This window comes from Callorhinus ursinus, unplaced genomic scaffold, assembly GCF_003265705.2.
Source record: "Callorhinus ursinus isolate GAN/ISIS: 27379988/994484 unplaced genomic scaffold, GSC_fseal_2.0 scaffold14, whole genome shotgun sequence".
NCBI lineage: Eukaryota > Metazoa > Chordata > Mammalia > Carnivora > Otariidae > Callorhinus > Callorhinus ursinus.
The window spans coordinates 22,254,719-22,277,582 of NW_027397076.1; the positions used below are offsets into that span (position 1 = coordinate 22,254,719).

Below are 22,864 nucleotides of genomic sequence, written 5' to 3' on the forward strand. Positions count from 1 at the left end.
AAAAATGCTTACGGCTTATATATCAAAAAACAAACACGCACACATGTGCACTTGCATAAGCCCACGAAATAAATATAAAGTCAGATTTGCTGCTCTTTTAACTGAAAATGTTTCATAATATAATAAAGCATAATGTGACATGTCAAAAAAGTTTTCTTTTAGTGTATTTATTAGATGTTTGTGTGTACAGTTGAATTGACACAATTTTAGCTTAAAAGCAGCAGGTTTTGTAACTTACTCTTTTTCTAGTGTGTGACACTAAGTCGGTGTGGTGAGTCGGTGTTGGCTTTTTCACTGAGTTGGTGCTGACTTTTTCATTTAAAAGGTAGCATTTATAGAAACTATTCTCATAACTATATTTTAAATCACACCGGAATATTTCAGTTATCACCTTTATCCACATGGTTTTGGGAAACTATGCCCAAATATTTCATGCAAATGCTGGCCATTTTAGAAGAGTTCTATTTCATGGGGTGGAAATTCATGAAAACAGCCAGGGGTAAAAAAAATCTTTGAGGCCTGAAGATAAATTCTCAGCAACAGGAGATATGACCGTTGTGTCTTGGAGCCAGAGAGGGAGAAATAACAGTCAACTCCCCGAAACACCCTGCTTCAATATTTACCTGACAGCTTTGGTATCTTGACATTTTCCCCAGTGCATTTCCTCCTTTATCAGATATTATTTTACAAGGGATTTCTTGTTATACAAAATTGACATAAATCAATCTATAACAGAGGAATTTGTTTAATACATTTATTCTTTTAAGAAGTTGCATGATCATATTTCATCGACTCGTACAATAGAAAAAAATTTACTACTAAAACAGAGTTTGTGGAGACTGATGGATGGTAAATCTATTTAGTCTTTTCAGAGGTTCATTCTTAGATTTGAATGTTAAATAATAACAACTATTCATTTAAGCTGGTCTCACTGTATACCTTGACCTTTAGCAATTCCACACACAGCAGCTTATTGTGGTATCCTTTAAATATGAGAAATAGAATGTTTTACTTTGCCATTAAAAGAAAAATAAAAGAGTACTGTATGTTACATGGCCCATGAAATATTGGCAGTGTGCTCCTTGGCTTTCATTCGAAGAACTGCGATACTGGAAGACCTCCTTTCAAATTCTGGCTTTGTTTCAAATGCATGTCCATTGGTAGCCCCAGTAAGAAGAGAGTCAGTGAAAAAATTGTTGAGGGGCACGTGGCTGAACTGGTTCTGGTGGTTTGAAAACCCTGTGTAACTGGAATCTGTCCGAGGCGAGTGAGGATAAGGTGTCATGCAGGAGGAAGTGTCACGTGGTAACATGCATGAAGTAACCACAGAACCGCCACTCGCATTTCCTGCCCACAAATTGTTCTGAATCTGGAATATATAAAACAACAAATATTACATTTACGCATTCTCACTTTTGTTCCCTTACATTTGTTAAACAGTGTTGACTCAATTTTGTCAACTATTCATTGTTTGCTCCCATTGGGTGGTCTGTGATGACATTCTGAGTACAGTAAGTGATTACTAAAAGATAATTATTTGAAAGATTCTTCCAATCTGTTATACTGTAATAGATCACCACAACCCACATACTTGACCACATAAAATACTCTCAAAACATGTCAATCTCTTGAGTATTCTTTTTACAGTTGTGATTTTTAAAATGAAATCTAGATTTAGTCATGATTCATGACAAATTCATGTGTTTAGAAATGCAGTTTAAAATATGGTTTTATAAGTCAATCAGAGAAAGACATGTATCATATGACCTCACTGATATGAGGAATTCTTAATCTCAGGAAATAAACTGAGGGTTGCTGGAGTGGTGGGGGGTGGGAGGGATGGGGTGGCTGGGTGATAGACATTGGGTAGGGTATGTGCTATGGTGAGCGCTGTGAATTGTGCAAGACTGTTGAGTCACAGATCTGTACTTCTGAAACAAATAATGCAACATATGTTAAGAAAAAAGAAAAAGAAGAAGATAGCAGGAGGGGAAGAATGAAGGGGAGTAAGTCAGAGGGGGAGACAAACCATGAGAGACAATGGACTCTGAAAAACAAACTGAGGGTTCTAGAGGGGAGGGGGTAGGGGTATGGGTTAGCCTGGTGATGGGTATTAAAGAGGGCACGTTCTACGTGGAGCACTGGGTGTTATGCACAAACAATGAATCATGGAACACTACATCAAAAACTAATGATGTAATGTATGGTGATTAACATAACAATAAAAAATTAAAAATAATAAAAATAAAAAATATGGTTTTAAGTTTAAATATAGTTTCCATCTTTCTAAACCCAATGACACAATTGCATTTGTTAAAGTTCTATAGTTGAACTCAGTGTGGCAGCTTTTGTTGGAAACCATTCCTGATATTTACTTGGTAGATATTTTTAATCAAGCTCATTATTGGAAATGTTTAGCCTTTCATTGCCTTTTCTTTCCTAGAGACTTAAATACATAGCTCTGTGAATATGAGCAATATATACATGTTTTACACATTTTTTCTAGGCCTTATATATGATATAGTGAGGTTGCAACAGAATTATGACATGTAAAACAATTTAAAGTTCTAAAACATGACCATTACCAAATAATGAAAGCACAACTGAGAAAAATATGCTAGTACTAGCAAATATATCATATGAGTACAATTAAAGTACTGTAGAACATCTTATATAAGACAAAACTAGATTGTCACTTGTGCCCAGAAAATTCACATTTCTTAGTATTAAGAAACAACAAACACAAATTTCTCTAAATTTACTAGCATGTAAAGGAGACACTAGGTAGAATTTGTATAATATGAGTTTTAAATGGGCAGTATCTTAGACCAGCTCTTTAAACAAGGACAAGAAAAAAAAAAAACAGTGATCATATGCATTACTGAGAACCGAAGAGAAAAATCATGCAAACAGCAGGAGCTGGGGGAAATGAGAGAGAGTTCGAGCCTTAGAAAACAAAATTTAAAAATTCCAACATTATTACACTATTGTAATATTAGTACAAAAATTTCAACTACCACAGAGCAGTAATACCTATGTTTATCACATCTGGCTTCCTTTTTAAAAATCATCATAATTAGAATCATATCATCAATTGTTTTTAACACATAAGTAATGTTTGCTTATATTTATTTTTACATAAAGATTTCAGTCTACTGTGTATGACTTCTGGTGTAGTCTCACAATACCCACGCTTAAATCCTCTTTTTTAAGTGACTTATTTTCAATTAATAGCATAAAATGTTAATGAATCTTCTACATTGCACTGTTAGATGTTACTCTGTCACTCAAGAAAAGACTGCTTAATCAGTTTCAAACATAAGAGAAAATTTGAACAACTAATTGCATCTGTTATTTGGGGCTTCAAAGATTGGCATCACGCTCACTTCAGTGTTATTTCAGAAATATTTATATAAATATATTTATAAGCTGCTTTAAATATATTAAACCTGTGAGACATATCTATAGATATATATAATGATTTGCACATTCTATTAATCTTTAAGTCATCATTGGCTATGTTGTTTCAGTTTTCGCTTATTCTACTAAATGTATCCCACTTTACCCAAAATATAATGATTGATGCCACTGATTGCTGAGTTATGTATCTCAAACCAACAAGAGGGACTGTTAATGTCATTACTCTGTCAACCCACTCTTCTAACTTGATCTGGGTGATTTTCCTCTGACATTCAATCAAACATTGTGCTACACTGCAAAACCCACAGTCACATGTCTGACAAAAGGGCTTTCAGGAAATGAAAGTAAACTTGCTTGCTTATATTTGAAAGAATAAATGAAAGGCAAAATAGCGGTAGAGAAAGATTTACATTTTAAGTTTGTTAAAGGATTCCTCAATTTATACAAAGTATTGCTGAAATTTGTTATTAAAACCATCTACTCATATTCCAAATGCATAGAAATATATTTAATAACGAGGTAAAAAAAAAAAGAAAATGAGGATGGTAAAGGCAAGGAGAGTAATCTATGAATGTAAATTAAGAAAGTTTTTTTTCTCCCTAAAATAATTCACATTAATCTACCTATAAGTTGAAAATAAATTCTCCAGTTTCCCTGGCATGGACAAATATTTTTATTTTGATCAAAACTTCTTATCTGGACATGAGCAAACAAGTTAAATGTGTTACTTTTGGTGAAAGAATTTCTAGCATATAGAAAGAAATGTTTTCTGAACAGAACAGACTGGCAAAGCAAGTTACTACAGCAATATTTTAGTTGGATTTGAGAAGATACCCATATAGTCCCATGGGTAGTGGTAACGTTGCACATTTTTACTGGTATGTCCTATTTCCTGATCTCTATCTCCTCCAACCTATATCTTTCTTTCATTTAAGAATTTCTGGCATGTTTTCATCTGACTTTAGGGTTTTAGTTGGTTTTGATGTCGAAAGTTAGATATAAATCATAAAAAAGACAATATCCCCAGTGAATTGGGGGTTTTGCTTCCTCTGAAGCATTCCCTCGGGATGATTAAACATCTGATGACAACAATCAAAATCATGCTCATGATAGCTAATGGTTGTCAATTAATTACCACGTGCATGGTATTAGATATACTGTGGGGACTTCTAGTCATTTCTATACACTAAAAGATGCTTCTTTGTTTTTAGTATCCCCATTTTGTAAAAGGTAGAACTATGGAACAGAGAGTTTAAGAACCTTCCCAGGATGTGTGACTCCAATGGTAGAGGTCAAATCTGAACCCAGGATATCTTAAGAAATGCAACAATGATATAAAAAAGTCTTACAAGCTGAAATTGTTTATTTGCTTATTCATAATCTTAACTTTGTGGGTGTTCATAGGCTTTATTCTCTGAAAGCAAAATCCCTGATGTTTGCTCATAACTTTTTCTTGTATCCTTCAGCCTAACACAATATATGATAAGCCCTTAATACAACTTTATTAAATGACTGAAAAATCTCGAAGAATATGAAATTTGAACTGATCCATCTTGCAGGTGTAACCAAAATTTTATGGACAATTTATGCTAATATGTCTAAATTTTGTTTCATAATTTGAGCTCTATAATCACTACTCTGTATAATCTTGACAATTATGAAAATTTCATCCCCAGACACTGTTGACTTTATCTCCCTAGGTAATTTTATTTTCCTATCAAGTACTTATTCTTCATCACAGATACATCTTCTTGGAGATTCTGACTCATTAAGCATGGGGTGCAGCTTATGGGATCTGAATTAAAATAATGGCAATGACAATATTACAGGAATTCTGAGAATCACCCGGGATTAGGTGACACTATTGAAGTCCAACTTCCTTCCAAATGCAAAAACTCCTTGTACACTTTCACTTATATTTAGTTCTTGTGATAAGAAGCTTACCTCTTTAAAAATTTTTCATTCCCTTTGGAGAACTCTGTAAAAAAGTGAGCTTTTATCTTCCTCTATCACTTCTCTTTCTGTTCTTTAAAATGACACAGAATAGGTAGCATCCTTCTTACATGTGAAAATCTTCAAATATCTTAGGCAGTTATTACACAAGTCTCTTTTTCTTAAGCATTCCTCAAAGGCAGTATTTGATCAAACTAAGCTGTTAGAGCTTGTGGTTGAATAAATCTACTGCTGTCAATGTAGGCTCAGTCTATGGCCCCTCCATCCCTCCACCAATTCTATTCTTATACAAGTGGTCATTTTAAAACTATGTGCTTGAACTTAACATGTCATATTGTCTGAAACTGTATATATATATTTGTTAACAGAGAAGCCACACAAAAACTTGCTGATTCATTAAAAGAAATATTATATTTGCTGTTAGATTTTGGAATGAAAGAATACATTTTTTTTCCCTAAATAGGATCACTACTTTTCTTTTTTGGACTATTTCAGAGATACCTACAATGGTGGAGTTCAGCACCAAACAAATTTTAGGGTTTTTCTGTGGCCCTCTAACTGTATAATATTAAAGAGTTTTACAACCAGGAACACCATCATTAAATAATACCCATGTCCTTCTTTCCTCTGTGCCAAAAAAAAAAAAAGACTGCCTTTACAATTTTTTCTTCTTTATTGTGTTTAAAAGAAGTAGAAAATCTAAAAACATTCCATATTTTAATGTGCTTCACAACATTTTAAAAAGTTCTAGGGGTACGTTCAAAGCATTGTCCAGGGAACTTAGCCAACTGCATCCCATTAGCACAAATGGAGGTTCAGCTGACTTACTACACTCTACTTTGAACATTTGCCCCTTAATGTCTTTCTAATCAAATGAAAAGTTAACAGTTAATTATTCCATGACTTTGAATTTAGGAGGAAAGTTGTTTTTTTTGGTCTGATTCTTTCCAAAAAGAAATAAAATTCATTTAACACTCATTTTTCTTCCAAGGAATTAAAAGTAATACATAGGATAGAAAGGGTCAATATATATGTGTATTTTACACACACACAACACATACACACACACACACACACACCCCACACACAAATACACGAAGAGCTCTTCACTGTGGATATATATTCATGAGTTGAAGTAATATGGTAAATAATGAATGAGAAATTATGAATCTCATTTACCTTCACCTTAGACACTTGATATATTCTTTTATAATCAAAACTACCAAGAAATTTTTAGTATACTAAACCTAGTGTATATTTCTAATGCATTTGCTGATTTTATTATAGTAAGCAACTTTTGGTACTTTAAAAAAAAACTTTTAAAAGAAATGCAAGTTTGTTAGTCTTTGCATTACCTATAAAGTACCATGATGTATAAAAAACATCAAATAGTTTCATGACAGCATTACATATTCTATTTCCTAATGTTAGTGCTATTTAGAAGACGCTACCTTATGGAATTTAATCTGGATCTAAGAGACACAATAATGTGATATCAATGAGTAACAATCATTCCTTAATTTTAAAGCAACTCTAAAACTAAATATTTTTCTACTAAAACAAGTTTATTTAACCTTACTCCTCTTCTATATATAGATTGCTCTTACCTGCCACCAACGTACATATGTACACACACACACACACAGCCCACACACACATCATGCTACACTCAGACTACCTTCACACCATATGCCTACACAAGTCCCTGTGGGAGTTAAAGGTTGCTTTAAAAAGTCACAGATCAGGGATTCACAAAGAGGTATCTGTAATAATGTTTTAGCAATAGCGTCTTTGCATTAAAACCCCAAAGTTGATTTTTGTTTTTCCTCTTTGAGAGAATGTTTACATTTATTGATCACTTTGTATACAATACTTACTATATAAATTTATTACCACATTATCACGTCTATAATTTACCAGATTTTTCATATGGTCTCTTTAAAAAAATGCAAACATGACTTTCTGCAAAAACAATTTAATTTTTTTAAGAGGTCATTATATTCTTTACTAGCATAACCCTTCCTTTAAAATTTAGTGTGATAAAATGTTAATAAGAATCATACACTTAGTAACTTGCAGATATTTTTAGCTGTTGACTAATATTAGGGTCACATTAACTTTTCTAGTAACTACATCAAGAAGTGTTTTTCTAAATTGTGAATTTGTTACCAGTGAGTAAGTCTCACTTCCTACCAGAGAATAAGTGACTAAATCTCAAACACTGATACTTTGTCCATCTGGGGAAAAAAAAAATCCCAATTAAATTAATTACGTAGTGAAAAGATTAATCTGAGCATGTTTAGGTACTACCTAAGAGAGAAATGAGGGTACATTTTCATCAGTGCCTACTTATTAGCTGTAATTTTCACATAAAAAATTCAGATAACATATTATTAAGATTTTTTGGAATCGATTTACATTTCAAAAATTTCAAAAGTATACCTTTTCAACATATAGTATCATTAACCTGAAGTGATTAGGAATTATTTATCAGGAAAAGGTCATATGTTAAATATTGCTTGCTACTTTGATTTTTTAAATAAAATTCCATCTTAGAAATGTATACAGAGATTTGGAACAAGGAAGAGTGAATTTTCCATTAAAAAATCACTTTGAGATAGAACAATCATATGAGACTAAAAATTTGAGAAGGAAACTGCTTTACAGAAAAATAAGTGTATATATCTTTTTAGTGCAAAAATTAAAAGCACTAACCCTCCTAAGAAATGTTAATGTCTAGAAATTTTCAGAATGACATCACATAAATGTGTTTAAATTTTGCATTATTTAAATACTATTTGAAATATGTGCTCCAAATCAAAAGTATAAGAAACATTAAGGACATTTTTTTTTCTCTTCTTTTAGTGTTGGATGTGTTCTTAAACTGTATGGTAATTATGATCATTATGAAGACTTACAGGAAATCTTACTCTATATACCTTAAAATGACACTTTTCAAATCAACTCACTTAAGGACAGAATAAAATAATAGCACTTAGGATTTGCTATTTTACTTATTATTCAGCAACGCTGATCAACATAGGGTATTTTCCAATTAATTGTCACATTATTTTTCATATTTTAATACATGCATGATAATCATTGTTGACAGTGCTCGATTCATTTTTAATGACACAATTCCCCAATTAAAACAAAATCCACAATTATAAGCGACAAAGATTAAAATATAAATTGTTTTCCTTGTAAATTAATAACTTAAAATATAAATCCAATATGCAAATATTTTAATCTACAAGAATATTTTTAAATTTAAAGATTACATGAGGCTTAATAAATATGGCAAGTGAAAACTCTGAATTAAAATATGTCATAAGTTCACACTAACAATAACAGTGTGTGCTGCAGGTTTCAACCCACAGGTCTGTTGTCACAGACTTCTCAGGCTTAATTTCCCCCTGGTTCTTCTCCATCCCCCGTAAAGGAGTTTTTATTTGTATAAGCAATGACAGCACTCTTCAATAATTTATTCTTACATTTTTCTTATTACTTATTTTGGTAATCTACTCAATTTATTAATTCATTCTTTCCTTTTAAAATATAAAATACTCATGACCAATTCAGTTAAATTCAATGCTTTAACAGCAATCACCCATTAAAAGCAAAAAAAAAAAAAAAAGGAAAATCAGCTAAGTTATTATTACTGTGTAAAGTCATTAGGTCACATTAAACTTGAATATCACATTTTTCAAAAAATATGTCTAAATTCATAATCTAAGATATGAATGCACTTTGCTTCTTTTGCAGGGTATTTTTTTTTATCTCTGTAAAGTGTTTGTATTTTCAACAAAATAAAAATTATTCCCTCTTTGTGTCTAGCTGCATCATCACTTAACTGATGCTGACAATACCTGCCTCATGCTACATGTAACTTATTTTTAATATGTACTTATATATGAAATATTCTTCATACAAATTGTTATGCAAGTTGTATATATTTTTATACATTTAATTAAATTAGCAATTTTATATCGATATGACTTGTTGACCCAGTGATGTTAATATTTTTGTCCCTCCTTCCTCCTAAGAGAAGTTTCACTGTATCACTATGTGACCATTTCATTGGTTGTTTCATAGATATGAGAATATTTATTATACAATGCATCAAGTATAGCTACATTACTAACATTTTAAGAAGATTTTTGGTTATTTATTTGCTGTTTTAGATGCTTTAAATTGCTAAACCACAGTGGCTGAAGGAGATAAGTTCCATATTCTTTATTTAGCTTAATTAAAGGTAAACTTTAAGATTAGTACAGAAACTGATGCTACTCTTAAGAACGGCAGAGTGAACAATATTTTCACAATCACTATTTTATAGAAATGTTAACATTTCCTTTAAAAAACTGTATAATTATGTTTGAAACAGAATTTGTTAAACTAGAAATGTTGTACAGCTTTCATCTGTGTTTTAAATCACTCCAATGACGACAAATTATTTATAACTTGAATCTAACCTTTGGTATGTTCAAACTCCAAGTGGCATATATTTATTAAGTCATCAATTAAACAACAGAAAGCAAGACACTGCATGGGTCCCCTTGTATATTATGTAAACACAGATTTAGTTATGATTCTCACTATACACTAAGTAAAACCCCATGGAAAATTTTGGTGGGAAACAACTTCAAACCTTTTAAAATTTTTTGATGAAAATATTTTCTTCATGAGAAAATAATTTTGGTGGATTAAGAATATACCCAAATGTTCCTTAAATTACCATATTTGGTTGTCCTAATTTAAAGAGGAAAGTACATTTAACTAAATTTGATCTTTCCCTAGACCCTTAAATAGTAAATTTACTTAAAAATTGGATTAGTTTAAATGCTACAATAACAGAACATTCACACCACCTAGCTACGTCTGTACTGTAGAATCAATAATGACTAATGGCTATTACAGAATTGTTACTATTTATTGAGCACTCATTATATACGTGTTTATATTATATATATATAATATAATATAATATATATATTATATATAATAGTATGTATTATTATATACTTTCTGCAAGTACCTTGCAGAAACTATTGTTTCTGATTTTCACCAACATCATATTAATTTTTATACCCATTTTATAAATGAGGAGAAACATGCCTAGAGGTTAATTCATTTGCCAAAGGTCTAAAATCTATTAAGTAGCAGAGTCAGGATCTGAACCCACAACTCCCTGGTTGTGAAGCCCATAGTCAACATTAACACCTAGCCCTCCTCAAGTCCAATGACTTAGCTCCACAGACTGTTTGGAAATCAATTTAATCCTCTCAATAACAGAAAAGTATTAAGAAGGTGATCATTAACATCAGCCACACCACCAACTCTAGCACCAATAATACCACCATTTTACAAAGAAAGAATCTGAAGATCAAGGAAGTCAGGAGACTTACCCCAAGTTACCCAGCAAGTAAATGATAAAGTCGATGCACATGTGATCTGAGCCAAACCTAAGGGCATGAAACTAGAGTTTCCTGTAAGAATGGAGGCTGGCTATAATCCTCCAGAAAATGTTTATACCTTGAAAAATATTTTATTCAACAGAACAATTATTTAAAGAAATGATTTGGTGTTCACAAATTAGAAATAAATTAGAATCTACTCTTGATAGATGCTTGCTTTTTCAACTCAAAGACAAAATTACATAGTTCTTTTTGGTCTGCTGGGTGTAGGTTGCATCACGACGTGTCTGCAGAATTTGGTACGAATCTCACCTAGTTTGTAATCTGCCCAAACAGCAAGAGATTTTGTCTGGATCATTTACAGAACCCCTGTGTCTCACACAGTACCAACATGTATTTGTTGACTAAAATGCAAATAACTCTGGAAGAAAAAAAATTTAACTCAAAAATGTTCTGCAAAATCTTCATAAACTATTCTTTTCAACAGAGGAAGAAATTGAGACTCAGAGAGGGAAAGTGAATTGTTGAGGACCCCAGAGATGGTTAATAACAGAGATCTAGGAATCATCTGTTTTAACTGAAAATTGATTAATTTGGGGTTCATAACATATTCCAGAATGTTGAAGCGAAGCGACTTTCTTTCACATCTATTCAGTGTATACGTAATTTGCTTAATACAATACAAAGTTACGATCTGAATCATCCTTTTTAAAACATAAATATATTGTAAATGGGGTGGCAGATACTGTATACACCCCACCACTATGTCAGTGCTAAAGTCATGTGCTGATTGAAGGAGAATTGATGGAAGGTTTCCTGGAGGAAACAGATCAGGTGAAGAGGAGGGAATTCAAGAGAGGAGGAACAGCTTCGGCACAACACAAGGAATAGATGCAGCACATGAGTGTTGTTTAAAATGTCAGGTCGTGGAGAACATCGGGTGCTCAGGTATTTTCATTTAGCAAAATCATAGTGTTGCCAAATGACAACTGATATCATGAGCCAAAATAAAGGGTTTTTAGAAGACAGATACCATTTCTCAGTACATCCAAATATACTACCTTACAGTACTACTGACGTCACTCCTCTCACTGTTTGCTATCAAATATGAGCAAGCTTAAAAAAAAGAATACCTGAAAACAGTCTCAGAAGTGTCTACATTTTGTAAATGCTTTATATCATTATTTTATACCTTTAAAGAAATGAAAGCATCTTTGTTTTCCAAAGTGATTTGGCATTTTAAGGTCAAAACTGAAATATTTCCTTGCTCAGTGATGCTGCGTTAAAGAGCCCTGAACCCCTGTACTCAGAAAACCTGGACTTAAATTCAATGAGTTAATGGCTGTAAGAAAGAAGCCTGGCTTAAAATAAGCCCTCAACTGGCAGGTATTAATTTTACCAGTAGGGCTGTTGTTACTAGTTTGTAATGAGAGCACTGGAAACAAAGTATTTAGAACACTTTAGAAAATATTAATTACTATTCATAAATAAACCTATTATATAGAGGCTATATAGAGATACTTTTATAGTTGGTAAGATTATTATCCACATTGAGCAGACCTGAGGAGATCATTTTCTCAACCATTTCTGTTTTCATGTATTTCTGTGTATGTTTTTGCTTTCCCACCGAATTGTTAATTCTTTGTTTCTGTCCTGTTTCTAGTTTTCTAGTTTCTAACTTTTTGGTAATTAATATTTTTTTCTGTAATTAGTAACAGTAACCAAGCTCAGTGTCTGACTGCACTGAGTTGTTGGATTCTGGTTTGGTTCCTATTTTCTGATTATAATTTCTATTTTCAAGACACATGCTTTAAAAAAAAAGTTTCCTTTAGGCTGAAGCTTGAGAGACATGATCTTGGCATAATTATTTCTCCAAAATAAAAAAAAAGTCAACCACATATTTTTAAGTTAAAACGGAGTTTTCCTGACCTTATCCAGTACCCACAGTGGAGAGTGAGAGGTATTTTGATTTCAGTATTTTTGGCAACCAAGAGTCTAATGACTTACCCATATAAAAAATTACAATGGATTTTACAGTATTGATTTTTATTATTGTTGATGAATTATACTGTCAAAATAACTTCAAAAACAATAACTTCAACATGTGATGCCTGTGTTGCCGTACTTAAATTAAGAATTGGAATAACCAATGTACATAAATTATGGAGAAACCACAGGGAGAATTAGTGCAAAATTCCCATGATTTGTGAGGGGAAATTTTTAAATTAATCCTTTGTTGAGTGAAAAAGACTATAAACATATAATTTGATTGTACCATCTTCCTTCCTGCTTGAGCTACTTAGTAGGTTACCGCAGTGTGCTGACAGTCTCTAAAGCTATGAGGCACAATAACACAATGGCAAGATAACCCTAGGAAAAAAGCATGACTAAGAGTATATTAAGTTACATTAAGCCCTTATAAAGAGCTTAGTTTGTGCCAGGCACTATTCTAAATGTTTTATGTTGCACTGAAGAAGAAAGGGTAGTTAGAGAAAAGGCAACCCCTAGCAAGGCACAAGGAAGTGGGGGACACACACACACACACACACAGAGAAATGGGGTTTCCAAGGAAAGAAACGAAGACTGAAATAAGAAGGTCCCAAATAAGTATGTTGTAGTCAAGTGTGGTGGAGCACTTGACTAGCAAGACTATATAAAGTCCATTTGAAAAGAGTTCATTAATTTGTAACTTTACTATTTCTAAATCCATCGCAGTGAAGTCGTTCAAAATATAGAGAGTACATGCCAATATATGCCGTCTCTGTCGTTTTCATTGTTATTTCCCTGGCTCTGAGTACAGTTTCTGCTCCCCTAAACTAAACTGCAGACTTGAATAATGCAACCTAAGCCTTACGCTCCTTTGGTATTCATTTATTAATTATTCAATCTTTTCAACATTCAGTTCTTGGGAGAGACCGTCTATTGGACAGGTTAAGATCTTGCATGTGGGAGCCAGCCTGCCTGTGATGAGATCCTGGCTTCGTCACAAGTGAAGTAAGTACCGCCCCTCTGTGTCTCAGTTTCCTCATATGGAAGGTGAGGATAATTCATTAATAGCACCTATTGCCTAAGATCGTGGTAAGGATGAAACGAGTTACTCCATGTAACGTGCTCAGAATATAGTAAGGCCTGATATAGTAAGGGCTATGGCTGGGCTAACAACCACGAAACCACTGCAGTACCTGCCCTCGTGGAGCCAGGGGCCTAGAGCCTACCAGGGAGACTTCCTCACAGCACTGTGTTCAGAAGTCAGCTAGGACACTCAACACTATTTGGTCAATCAAAGCTCATTGGCCCTATGATGATAAGTAACAATGTATATATATATATATATGCTTTTAAACTGGAGAAAAAAATATCTCCTCTAAGATAAATTTTGAAGAGTAAGAAAAACAAGGTTCTTCTGATGGCAGGTATGGACACTTATTCAAAAGGCACTGTCGTCCTGTAGTAGACTGCAATGGTGAGGCCTGGCGCAAGCAGCCCTGCCCAGGCTCTCCTATAAGAAAGCATTCCTGTGGTCACAGGCCAACTCCTTAACTCCCACGGGTCTCGTTTCCTAATGTTTAAAAGGACTGAACTAGGTGATCTCTAAGGCTTTTACTCACATATGACATTACATTAATAAATTCGGTGAATTTGTCTGGAAGGGTGAACGTCTCAAAATAGGTTGTTAAGAATCACAAAAAGCATCAGAATGCAAGGATGCACAAAACTAAAGGGCTGAATTCATGCTCACAAGGTATGTACTCAGAGTTGAAGAAAATGAATACCCTCAAGTTTGGGCTTGCAAAGATTTGGTTACTGGACTATCAAGGTATTCCCCAGCATATATGTTACATATTTGTTTTCAAAATGGTCTGTAACAGTGCATATCCTTAAACAACTAAGGAATGAAATAACAAATGTCTTGTTCCTTATAATACAAGTGTTCCTCATCATGTATCAAATATAGTTCCGGATACTCTAACTCAGTAATAGGAAAAATTAATGTCCAATTAAAAAGATAAAATGTATTTTATTAACATGCATTACAAAGTGTGGGGGGGAAAAAGGCCTCTAAATTGAAAGGAAATAAAGAGAAGAAAAGGAATTTCTAAATGCTCTCTAAAATGAGATGAGAGCTCCCATTATAAAGGGGTGGATGTGTTTTTTAATGTGATAAATTTTTTAAATGATCTCCAGTACTAGTCCTATGTATGTTTTAAGTAACCAAGGGCTAAATGTTTCCTTGAAACAATGAGCAACTTCAAAGCTGGAAAGACAACATAGGAAAAGAGATATTTTTAAGTGGAACTGAAGGTTTCATAGACCACACCAGACACTAGGTTAAGGGATGGTTCATCAAACATTAGCCACAGAGACAGCACGCCAAGCAATGCTTTATTTATTTTTGAAACGTTAACAAAGGAAATGAGTCTGAATAGTTAAAAATGTAGACTGATTAAAAGGCTTATACTATGAATGATGCTACTTCAGTTGTTGCAATGTGTAACAAGGAAAAGACCCTAAAATGTTTTGAACAAACAGCTCTAAAAGAAAATAATAACAAAATAAATATTTTAGTAAAATAAGCATCTAACAAACATGCAAAAAGTCTTCTGGAGGTTAAAATTTTCATTCTCGACTACTGTATTAGATATAATAAAGCCAATAATAATATATCCTTTTTAAGAATATACACACCACATCTATTTTTCTCGATCAGTATTCTGTGAAGTTTACCATACCTGTGGATAGCTGTCAGTCCTTGGCAAAACTGATATATCATAGGTGGCAGCAAAATGGCTTTTAGCTTGTTGTATTTGGCCATAACGTTCTCTTTTTCTCCACTTGGCCCTTCGATTTTGAAACCAAACCTAATTTTTTTAAAAAGTAGAATTTTAGCTGAGGAACATTTGAAAATGCAATGGCGATGTTAAAAGACACAGATCAGAAAGAACAAACCAGGTCAACAAAATCACTAAGAAAGAAATTTATGTCACAGAAGTATCCACAAATTTTACTTTCTATTTCACCCTGCTAAGTGGTATGTCCATAGGCAATATAAATTAATAGAAAGGGAGGAAATACTTAAAAAGATTATTTAATTTGTCTCAGCCTCTTTTTTTTTCATTTTGGAAAATAAAAAGGAGTTAGATTATATGATTTTGAAGACTCCTTATGTCTCCAAATTGTCATAGATAATCCTCCTCTCAGAGAATGCTGCAAATCTGGAAGACATTCATGACTTTTTAGTTTGGGGTTATGCACATAACATTAGCCCAGCCAAACTATAACCAAATTAATATCTGGGTCTGTCAAAACAATTATCTTTAGAACATGTCACAAAGTGAAGACTGTGCTGGGTTGTACCCATACTTAGATAATCTTAGAAAAATTTAAACACAAAGATTACATCCAAAACACATGGCACTGGCAGAAATATCACGATTATTTAGAAACAGAAAATATTAAGATTACATATTATATTGAGCATGATAAAGACTATGGGTAAAATGGAACCATCTGAAATTGAACTCTGGTTTTAAACTATACAAATGCGCTTATTATATAAATCACCCCACTTATAATTCTTATCTTCCCTTATAGAAAATGCTCAGAAATCTCCAAATCATTTCTCCAATATAAGAGACTTATAGGTAATATAAATAATAATATAAATCGGAAGATAGAACCAAGTTCAAGAAAGCCTATGAGTTACTACAGCCTCTACAGAATCACAAAGCTCTCCTCCAAATTTCTCTATTTCTATATTAATAATATTTGTCATAACAACCATCTTCCTCAGAGGGTTAAATAATCACTAATTCACACTTAGAGCTCTCCGGAATCTTCACTTTAGCATTTTAATGAGTTAAAGGGAGACACAAAAAGTTATATTCGGTATGTGTCATTTGATATTTTTGAGTAGACATTTCACAAGCAGCTGTCAGGAAGCTCTTCAGTCTTTACAGAACTATGTTCAGAATACAAAATGCTTACAAAAGAAGCTGGAAATCACATATCAAATGCAGATTGTTAAAACTGTTAAAATTTACTTGAAATTTTACTCTTTTTCATAATTAGCTGTAATCTTCTTTATCTTTACCATCACACTGATGGATACATATTAAGCCTCAGTTCAATGTGCAAGCATGTACTGCAAATTTAAGGTGGCACTTTAAAGAGTTTCCAGCAATTAAAATAAGGCAATGAGAGCTACCTATTCAGTATGGTTTCTTAGAACACTGTTGGTAAAGGTGTATCATGCACAATGCCCAGGGCCCAAAATAACATCAACAACAGAACAAAACATTTTTTCTTCCTGTCTTCACAGGCACTAGGAGCATAGTAAGGAAATTTAGTAATGAGGTTTTTTTTTTCATTGAGGAAAAAAAAGGTCTTTACAATCTCCTTAAAATAAGTATGAATTACCACTCTGATATGAAAAGCCGGAAAGAGAAAACGTGAGTAAATTAGGTTTGGGTTGGCTCTCTGTGCATGTTTTTAGACAAAAATTAATCAGGAGTTGATGAAATGTGAAGGGGAAAACAACCATTGTGCACAGCTGATCACTCTATATGTAAACATATTTTTCAATGGTTACAAGTATAATTAATTCTAATATATGAACACAAGGCAAAAAAATAAAACAGCACAATCATGTGGGACTGATATTAACACTTGACAATTCTAAAATTCTTCATTAGCATCAACTTTCTGTACATTTACTTCCTGAACTAAAATAAATAACTATTCACCTCCACAAGCTGAAGAAAAATCCTGCTGCTTGGTACTCCCGCACGACCAAATGTTGCCTTTAATGATGAAACGGCATTACAATGGCTTAATCTTCAGAAGAAATACTATTACTCTCAGGACAAAATTCTTCACTATCTTATTTATTTCTCTATTCTTATACTGTATGGGAATTGCAAACTTCAATATTATCCTAAAGCGTGGTAAAATGCACAAAGAAACATGCTATTCCCTGAAATTGTTACTTGAGAACTAATAAAAAGTAGTTTAAGAATACCAACTCTAGTAAAAATAAAATATGCCTAAGAGATAGAATTTTACCTAATATAATTTTTTTCAAATGATTCTAAAAGTTTAGTATATTGTGCAATCCAATTTGATAATTTGAATACAACTTATAAATATAATTGAGTATATATTTTAAAATTACTTCAAGATCATTCTTTTTATTGCCTCTGCAAAAAAGATATAAGCTATCTACATTTAAAAGTTAAAATGGGATGGCAAGGCAACTATTAAAGCTGGGAAAATTATAGAGGAGCTATACGATCTTTCTTTATGCATAGTAAAAATAAGTTATGGTATTTATAACAATTGCGAATTTGTCAAATTGTTTCATTTTTTTTCTTTGTTTATTATAACCCCAACCTCAATAAAATTACAGACCTATGGGCCATTACACATATAACTTACCAATACCTGGTATATAACCTAAAAAGAACCTTAACGTCTGATAAAATAGGACAAAACAAAACAAAATAAATGCATTAGTAAATAGATAGCTATGATTCTGTGTTTTTGCCCTTTAAAAATTAGAGATATTTATGACATTCTGTTGTTTTAAATAATCGTTAATTTGTATGCCTATGTAATAAGTCAAGTGTTCTTTTATGTTTTTGTGTGAGTGATTAAATTCTTTGCAAGGAAAAAGAAATTTTAGTAGACCTACATGCATATCATACATTGTTCTATATCTTTAGCTGGAGAATCAGTTTCTTCTTTTGTGGCAAAATGCAACCATTGAATTATTCTAACAGTATCTGCCCCTCCCAACACACACCCAAGGGCTTCATTTGGCTCCTACCTGCACCCTGGCCTCCGTGAGCTCTGTCCTCAGAGCAAGTTGCTCTCTGACGTATACGTCCGGGTAATGGGTTTTCTGAAAGACCTTCTCCAACTCTTCCAACTGCAGGCTGGTGAAGGTGGTTCGGTGCCTCCGCTTCTTACTGCTGGATACGTTGCTGTCACATTTATCCCCAAGTTCATCCAGTTCTCCCTTTTCTGGCATCCCTTTCACGGGAGACATCCGGAGACTATTACAGTTGTCCATAGCTCTATTTAGTTCTGTGTGAAGAGGCTGTCCTTCTACTTTAGTGATCCCATAGTTCACTGTATCCAGAGAGGGGAAAACAACAGTTCTCAGGATTGTGAAACATTTCAATGAAGAAATGAAGTTGAAGTAATTTACAGCCTCAGGAAAGCAGTCTGTTAATGATTTACTGTGCCAGTATGAATTCAAGCATCACATTGTGTACTACTATTAATCCACTTTGGGCAGGTTTAGGGCCATTTAAAAATGTGTTACATGGAACTCATATAATTTGCCAGATTTTACAGTTCTATTTTACAGGGCTAATGTAATGCTTATGCACATAATTTATAGTCAAATAAGGTGATCAAATTAAAAGATGCTCTAGATTTTTAAAAACTTGAGCATAATGTTTGAAAAGTGAACCAAATTTAATGTAAGTGATATATGTATTTATTCACAGCAGACAAAATCGAGCTACTTACATGACTCAAGAAAGACATTTCAATTTCAAAAACTGAAAAATTTCAATTTTAAAAATACCTGTAAACCCATATCCAAACTCTTCCCTAAAGTAATCTTCCTGCTCCACTCAAAACGTATGGACTACAGATTTAGATATGGTTTTGTTTCTACTATATTTTGAACATTTTGACTGTATATTCATGTCTGCTTTTTAAATTTTTTTTCAAAAAGCGACCTACTATATTAATGACTTTCGTATCAGTTTCTGGAAGTGCTTCTTATAGAACAGAATAAGATTTAAGACTTCTTTAGTGTAATAACTCACTTGCAGTTCTTTCTAAATAGGTCGTATTTACGTTTAACTCATGAAATACGTTTTAAGACAGAAAGTTTTATTTTTCTCTAAAGCAGAGACATTAAAACATCTATTAAAAGATTACAAAAGATGCCATCTTCCATTCTGTTTAGGGGTGTTTAACTTTCAGTGATTTCCTCCAGATTTGATTGCATGCTTGCAATATGATATAAAACAAAAATCTATCCTGTGGCCACACACACACACATACACACACACACGCGCGCGCGCGCGCAATGGATGCACATAATGAAACTGGAAAGAGTTTTTGAAAAAGTGAACCCAGCCAGAACAGTAATTTCCAATGAACTGCCATACTTTATTCGTTTGTATCTTTTTGAAAATTCTCTCATAACGTATTTTAGCAACTGTTCTAATCATTATACCAATGTTTTGAACTTTAAGACCTAAAATAACTTAAATGTTGAATATCCTTTATGCAAAAGATGGGATGTAAAACTAGATATAACGAAGAGCCATGAGTGATTAACAATAAGGTTTTGTGTTCGGCAGAGTTAAATGGGGAACTTCGGTAATTAGGGAGGGGGGAGGGGAAGCAGCCGTGAGGGTAAGGGCATCTCAGGAGAAAGACAGGAGCTTTCCTAAATTTAGCGAACTGCTGCCTACATTCATCTTACTTAATACTTTCCTATTAAAATTCATCCTAAAAGTGTGATTAAAAAAGTTGTTAAGGTATCAAAAATCACCTATTTCTCTTCTTATTTTGGATTCCCGACAATTTAAAATAGGATGTAGTCCTATCCAGCAGTTAACACAGGACATCAGAGAATCGTTTTTTTTTTTAATCCTGTCCATTCGAATAACTTTACGTATACATATAAGAATTCCAAAAATAAAGATACTGCAGTCTGAAATACAAACAGAAGGCCAAAAATTTAACATATTAAAAAAATTAATTGCATCTGTCTTTCTAAATAAATGACTGAAACGATTTAACTGATTTTCTCTGTCGTTCCCACCTACTATTTTGGTTCAACCTTGCAAGTCACAAGGAATCTGCAACGTTGAATAAGTAAAATACACGAGATTTTTTTTTAAACTTACTGTGTACAAAGTATTTAGAAAATGAGCTCCTATGAGCCAATACCTTGCCAGATTTTGACCCTCCATTAAAACAGGGGGCGGGAGGCTTGTTGTAAATATTTCACACTTAATTCGTTTGTTATTTTAAAGCAACCCGCTCCTTACAGCTTAACTGTGGAATATATACAATGATAAGGAAAAGTCCTCTTGCAATTGTAAACTTGCTTTAGCTGTCGCGATCTAAAAAAAATACGTTTGTATTGGGTTACAAGATAGAAAAGATAGATGGTTTGTTTTGATAACATTTTGACTTGGAGATACTTGGCCGTTCAAAGTTGAAGATTTTACCCAGAAGCATTCCGAGAGAGGGTTCTTAGGTGACTTTTAATGTAGAGTCAGAAAAAGACACAATACAGAGTTCGGGAGTGAGTGCTTATATTGGGGATTCTTTACTCGAAGCTATTGAAAGTGATTTGGTGTTAGGAAAAATTTATGTGTGCTCTATTGCAAACCCAAAGAATCCACATCACAACTTCACACAAACTAATCTAGCAATTTTCCAGCTTCACAAAGAAAAATACCGCTACGTCTTGGAAAACTTGTTTTGAAACGGTTTTTCACCTAAAGGAACTCAAAGTTTTCTGATTCGTGACGACAGTGACGTCCTCTAACGAGCTATGATCGATTTCAGCTCCTTCTGCGGGGGCAGCGCGTCGGGCTCACAGAGGAAGCGCGCTGTCTTGACTCAATTACACTCTATTTACCGTCCTATCAGTTTACGCCTGGGTCCTAGATACAGGGAGTCCGGGACCCATAAGGGACAGCACTCGACAGCTAAAAGAGAGCCGCGCGGAGGCAATCCAGTGCCTAATCCTTCCCCTGCCCCTCAAAGTCGGCTGCAGCCAACACCGCTCCTTAAAACGCTCACTCTTCCATTGCCTTCCTCCGCCCTCCGGGCTCTCTCGCTCCCCCTTTCCTTCCTTCCATCCTCCCTGCCTGCCTGTCCGGACACGTCCCCGCACTTAGGGTTTGCGGAAGGGTGGCGGAGGCTCGGGCAGGCGACTCACCGCTGCTCTCCTGACAGGGCGAGGTTCTCTCCAGGCGCACGTGATGCTCGGCGCGGGGCAGGGGCCCGAAGGCCTGCACGCATTTGCCCGCCGACGCTTTGCTGTAAAAGGACTCATTGTCCAGCGTCTCCATAACGTGCTCCAATGCGCCTCCTGCGCCCATGTAGAAGTCACTGTTTTTACTCGGCGGGCTCTTGAGGGCAAACTTCTCGCTCAGAAACTCCATAATCCTGGAAGGCTGTCGCGGAGCTCCTGGGGCGCGGAGGCTGGAGAGCGCTGGGGGAGGGAGCAAGTGGGCGGGAGAAGGGAGGGCCGAGGAGGGAAGGGGAAGCTGCCCGGCTCCGAGCCCTTTAATACGTCCCGGCTGGAAAGGGGGCACCCGAAGTTGCTTTTATATCTTGAAACTCAGCTGGGCTCTTCGGGCAACCTCCCAGTTCTAATGAATATGAAAATAGGCAGGCGACTAACTCCACCCCGGGTCCCCCTCCGCCCCCACCCCCCCACCCCCACCTTCCCCCACTTACCCGCGCAGGGCGCGTCCAGGCCTAGGTTAGACAGCTCCATTTCAGACAAATGCCAGGAGGGACGAGGCCCCGACACCCAGAAACATTGTCGCCGCGACAGTGGATTGGCATTTCGGAAGAGCTTGGTGAGATCGCAAAGCAGTTAACCCTCCACTCCCTGCTCTCTGCGCCCTTCCGGGCCGCCCGCCCGACACCCGGTCCCCACCCCGCCCCCACGCCGGCCACTCACTACCCGAAAGATTTAGAGGCGTCTTAAGAACTTGAAAGGAAGTATTTCTCTTAAAGGGCTTTTATTTCATCCGTAAATCGTTTATGTGGAAGATCCACATTAACGCGAATCCCAAGAAGCCAGATACATTGGCAGCTCTTTACTGGGTCGGCCGCGGTGGAGGGGCGGCTTCGGCTTCTAACCCGGAGGAGCTCGGCGTCCCGGCGCTCTCGGCGCTTACGAGCCCATGGCCTTTCCTTTCTTTCTGGAAGGCCGCGGCGTGTGGACGTGTTTGCGATGGGTGGGAGAGGGAAGCTGAGCAAGAGGCATTGAAAGCATTATGCCAATACCAATCTATTTC

General features: G+C 34.9%; 1 protein-coding gene across 1 annotated transcript; it reads right to left on the minus strand.

Moving 5' to 3' along the window:
• Positions 1-939: 939 nt before the first annotated feature.
• On the minus strand, positions 940-21,997 carry ALX1 (ALX homeobox 1). The gene is made up of 4 exons (XM_025882343.2): positions 21,772-21,997; positions 18,616-18,920; positions 15,521-15,649; positions 940-1,369 (listed from the first exon to the last, which is right to left on the minus strand). The coding sequence occupies exons 1-4, from the start codon at positions 21,995-21,997 to the stop codon at positions 1,049-1,051; spliced, it is 981 nt and encodes a 326-aa protein (XP_025738128.1). The 3' UTR covers positions 940-1,048.
• Between the last annotated feature and the right edge of the window lie 867 nt (positions 21,998-22,864).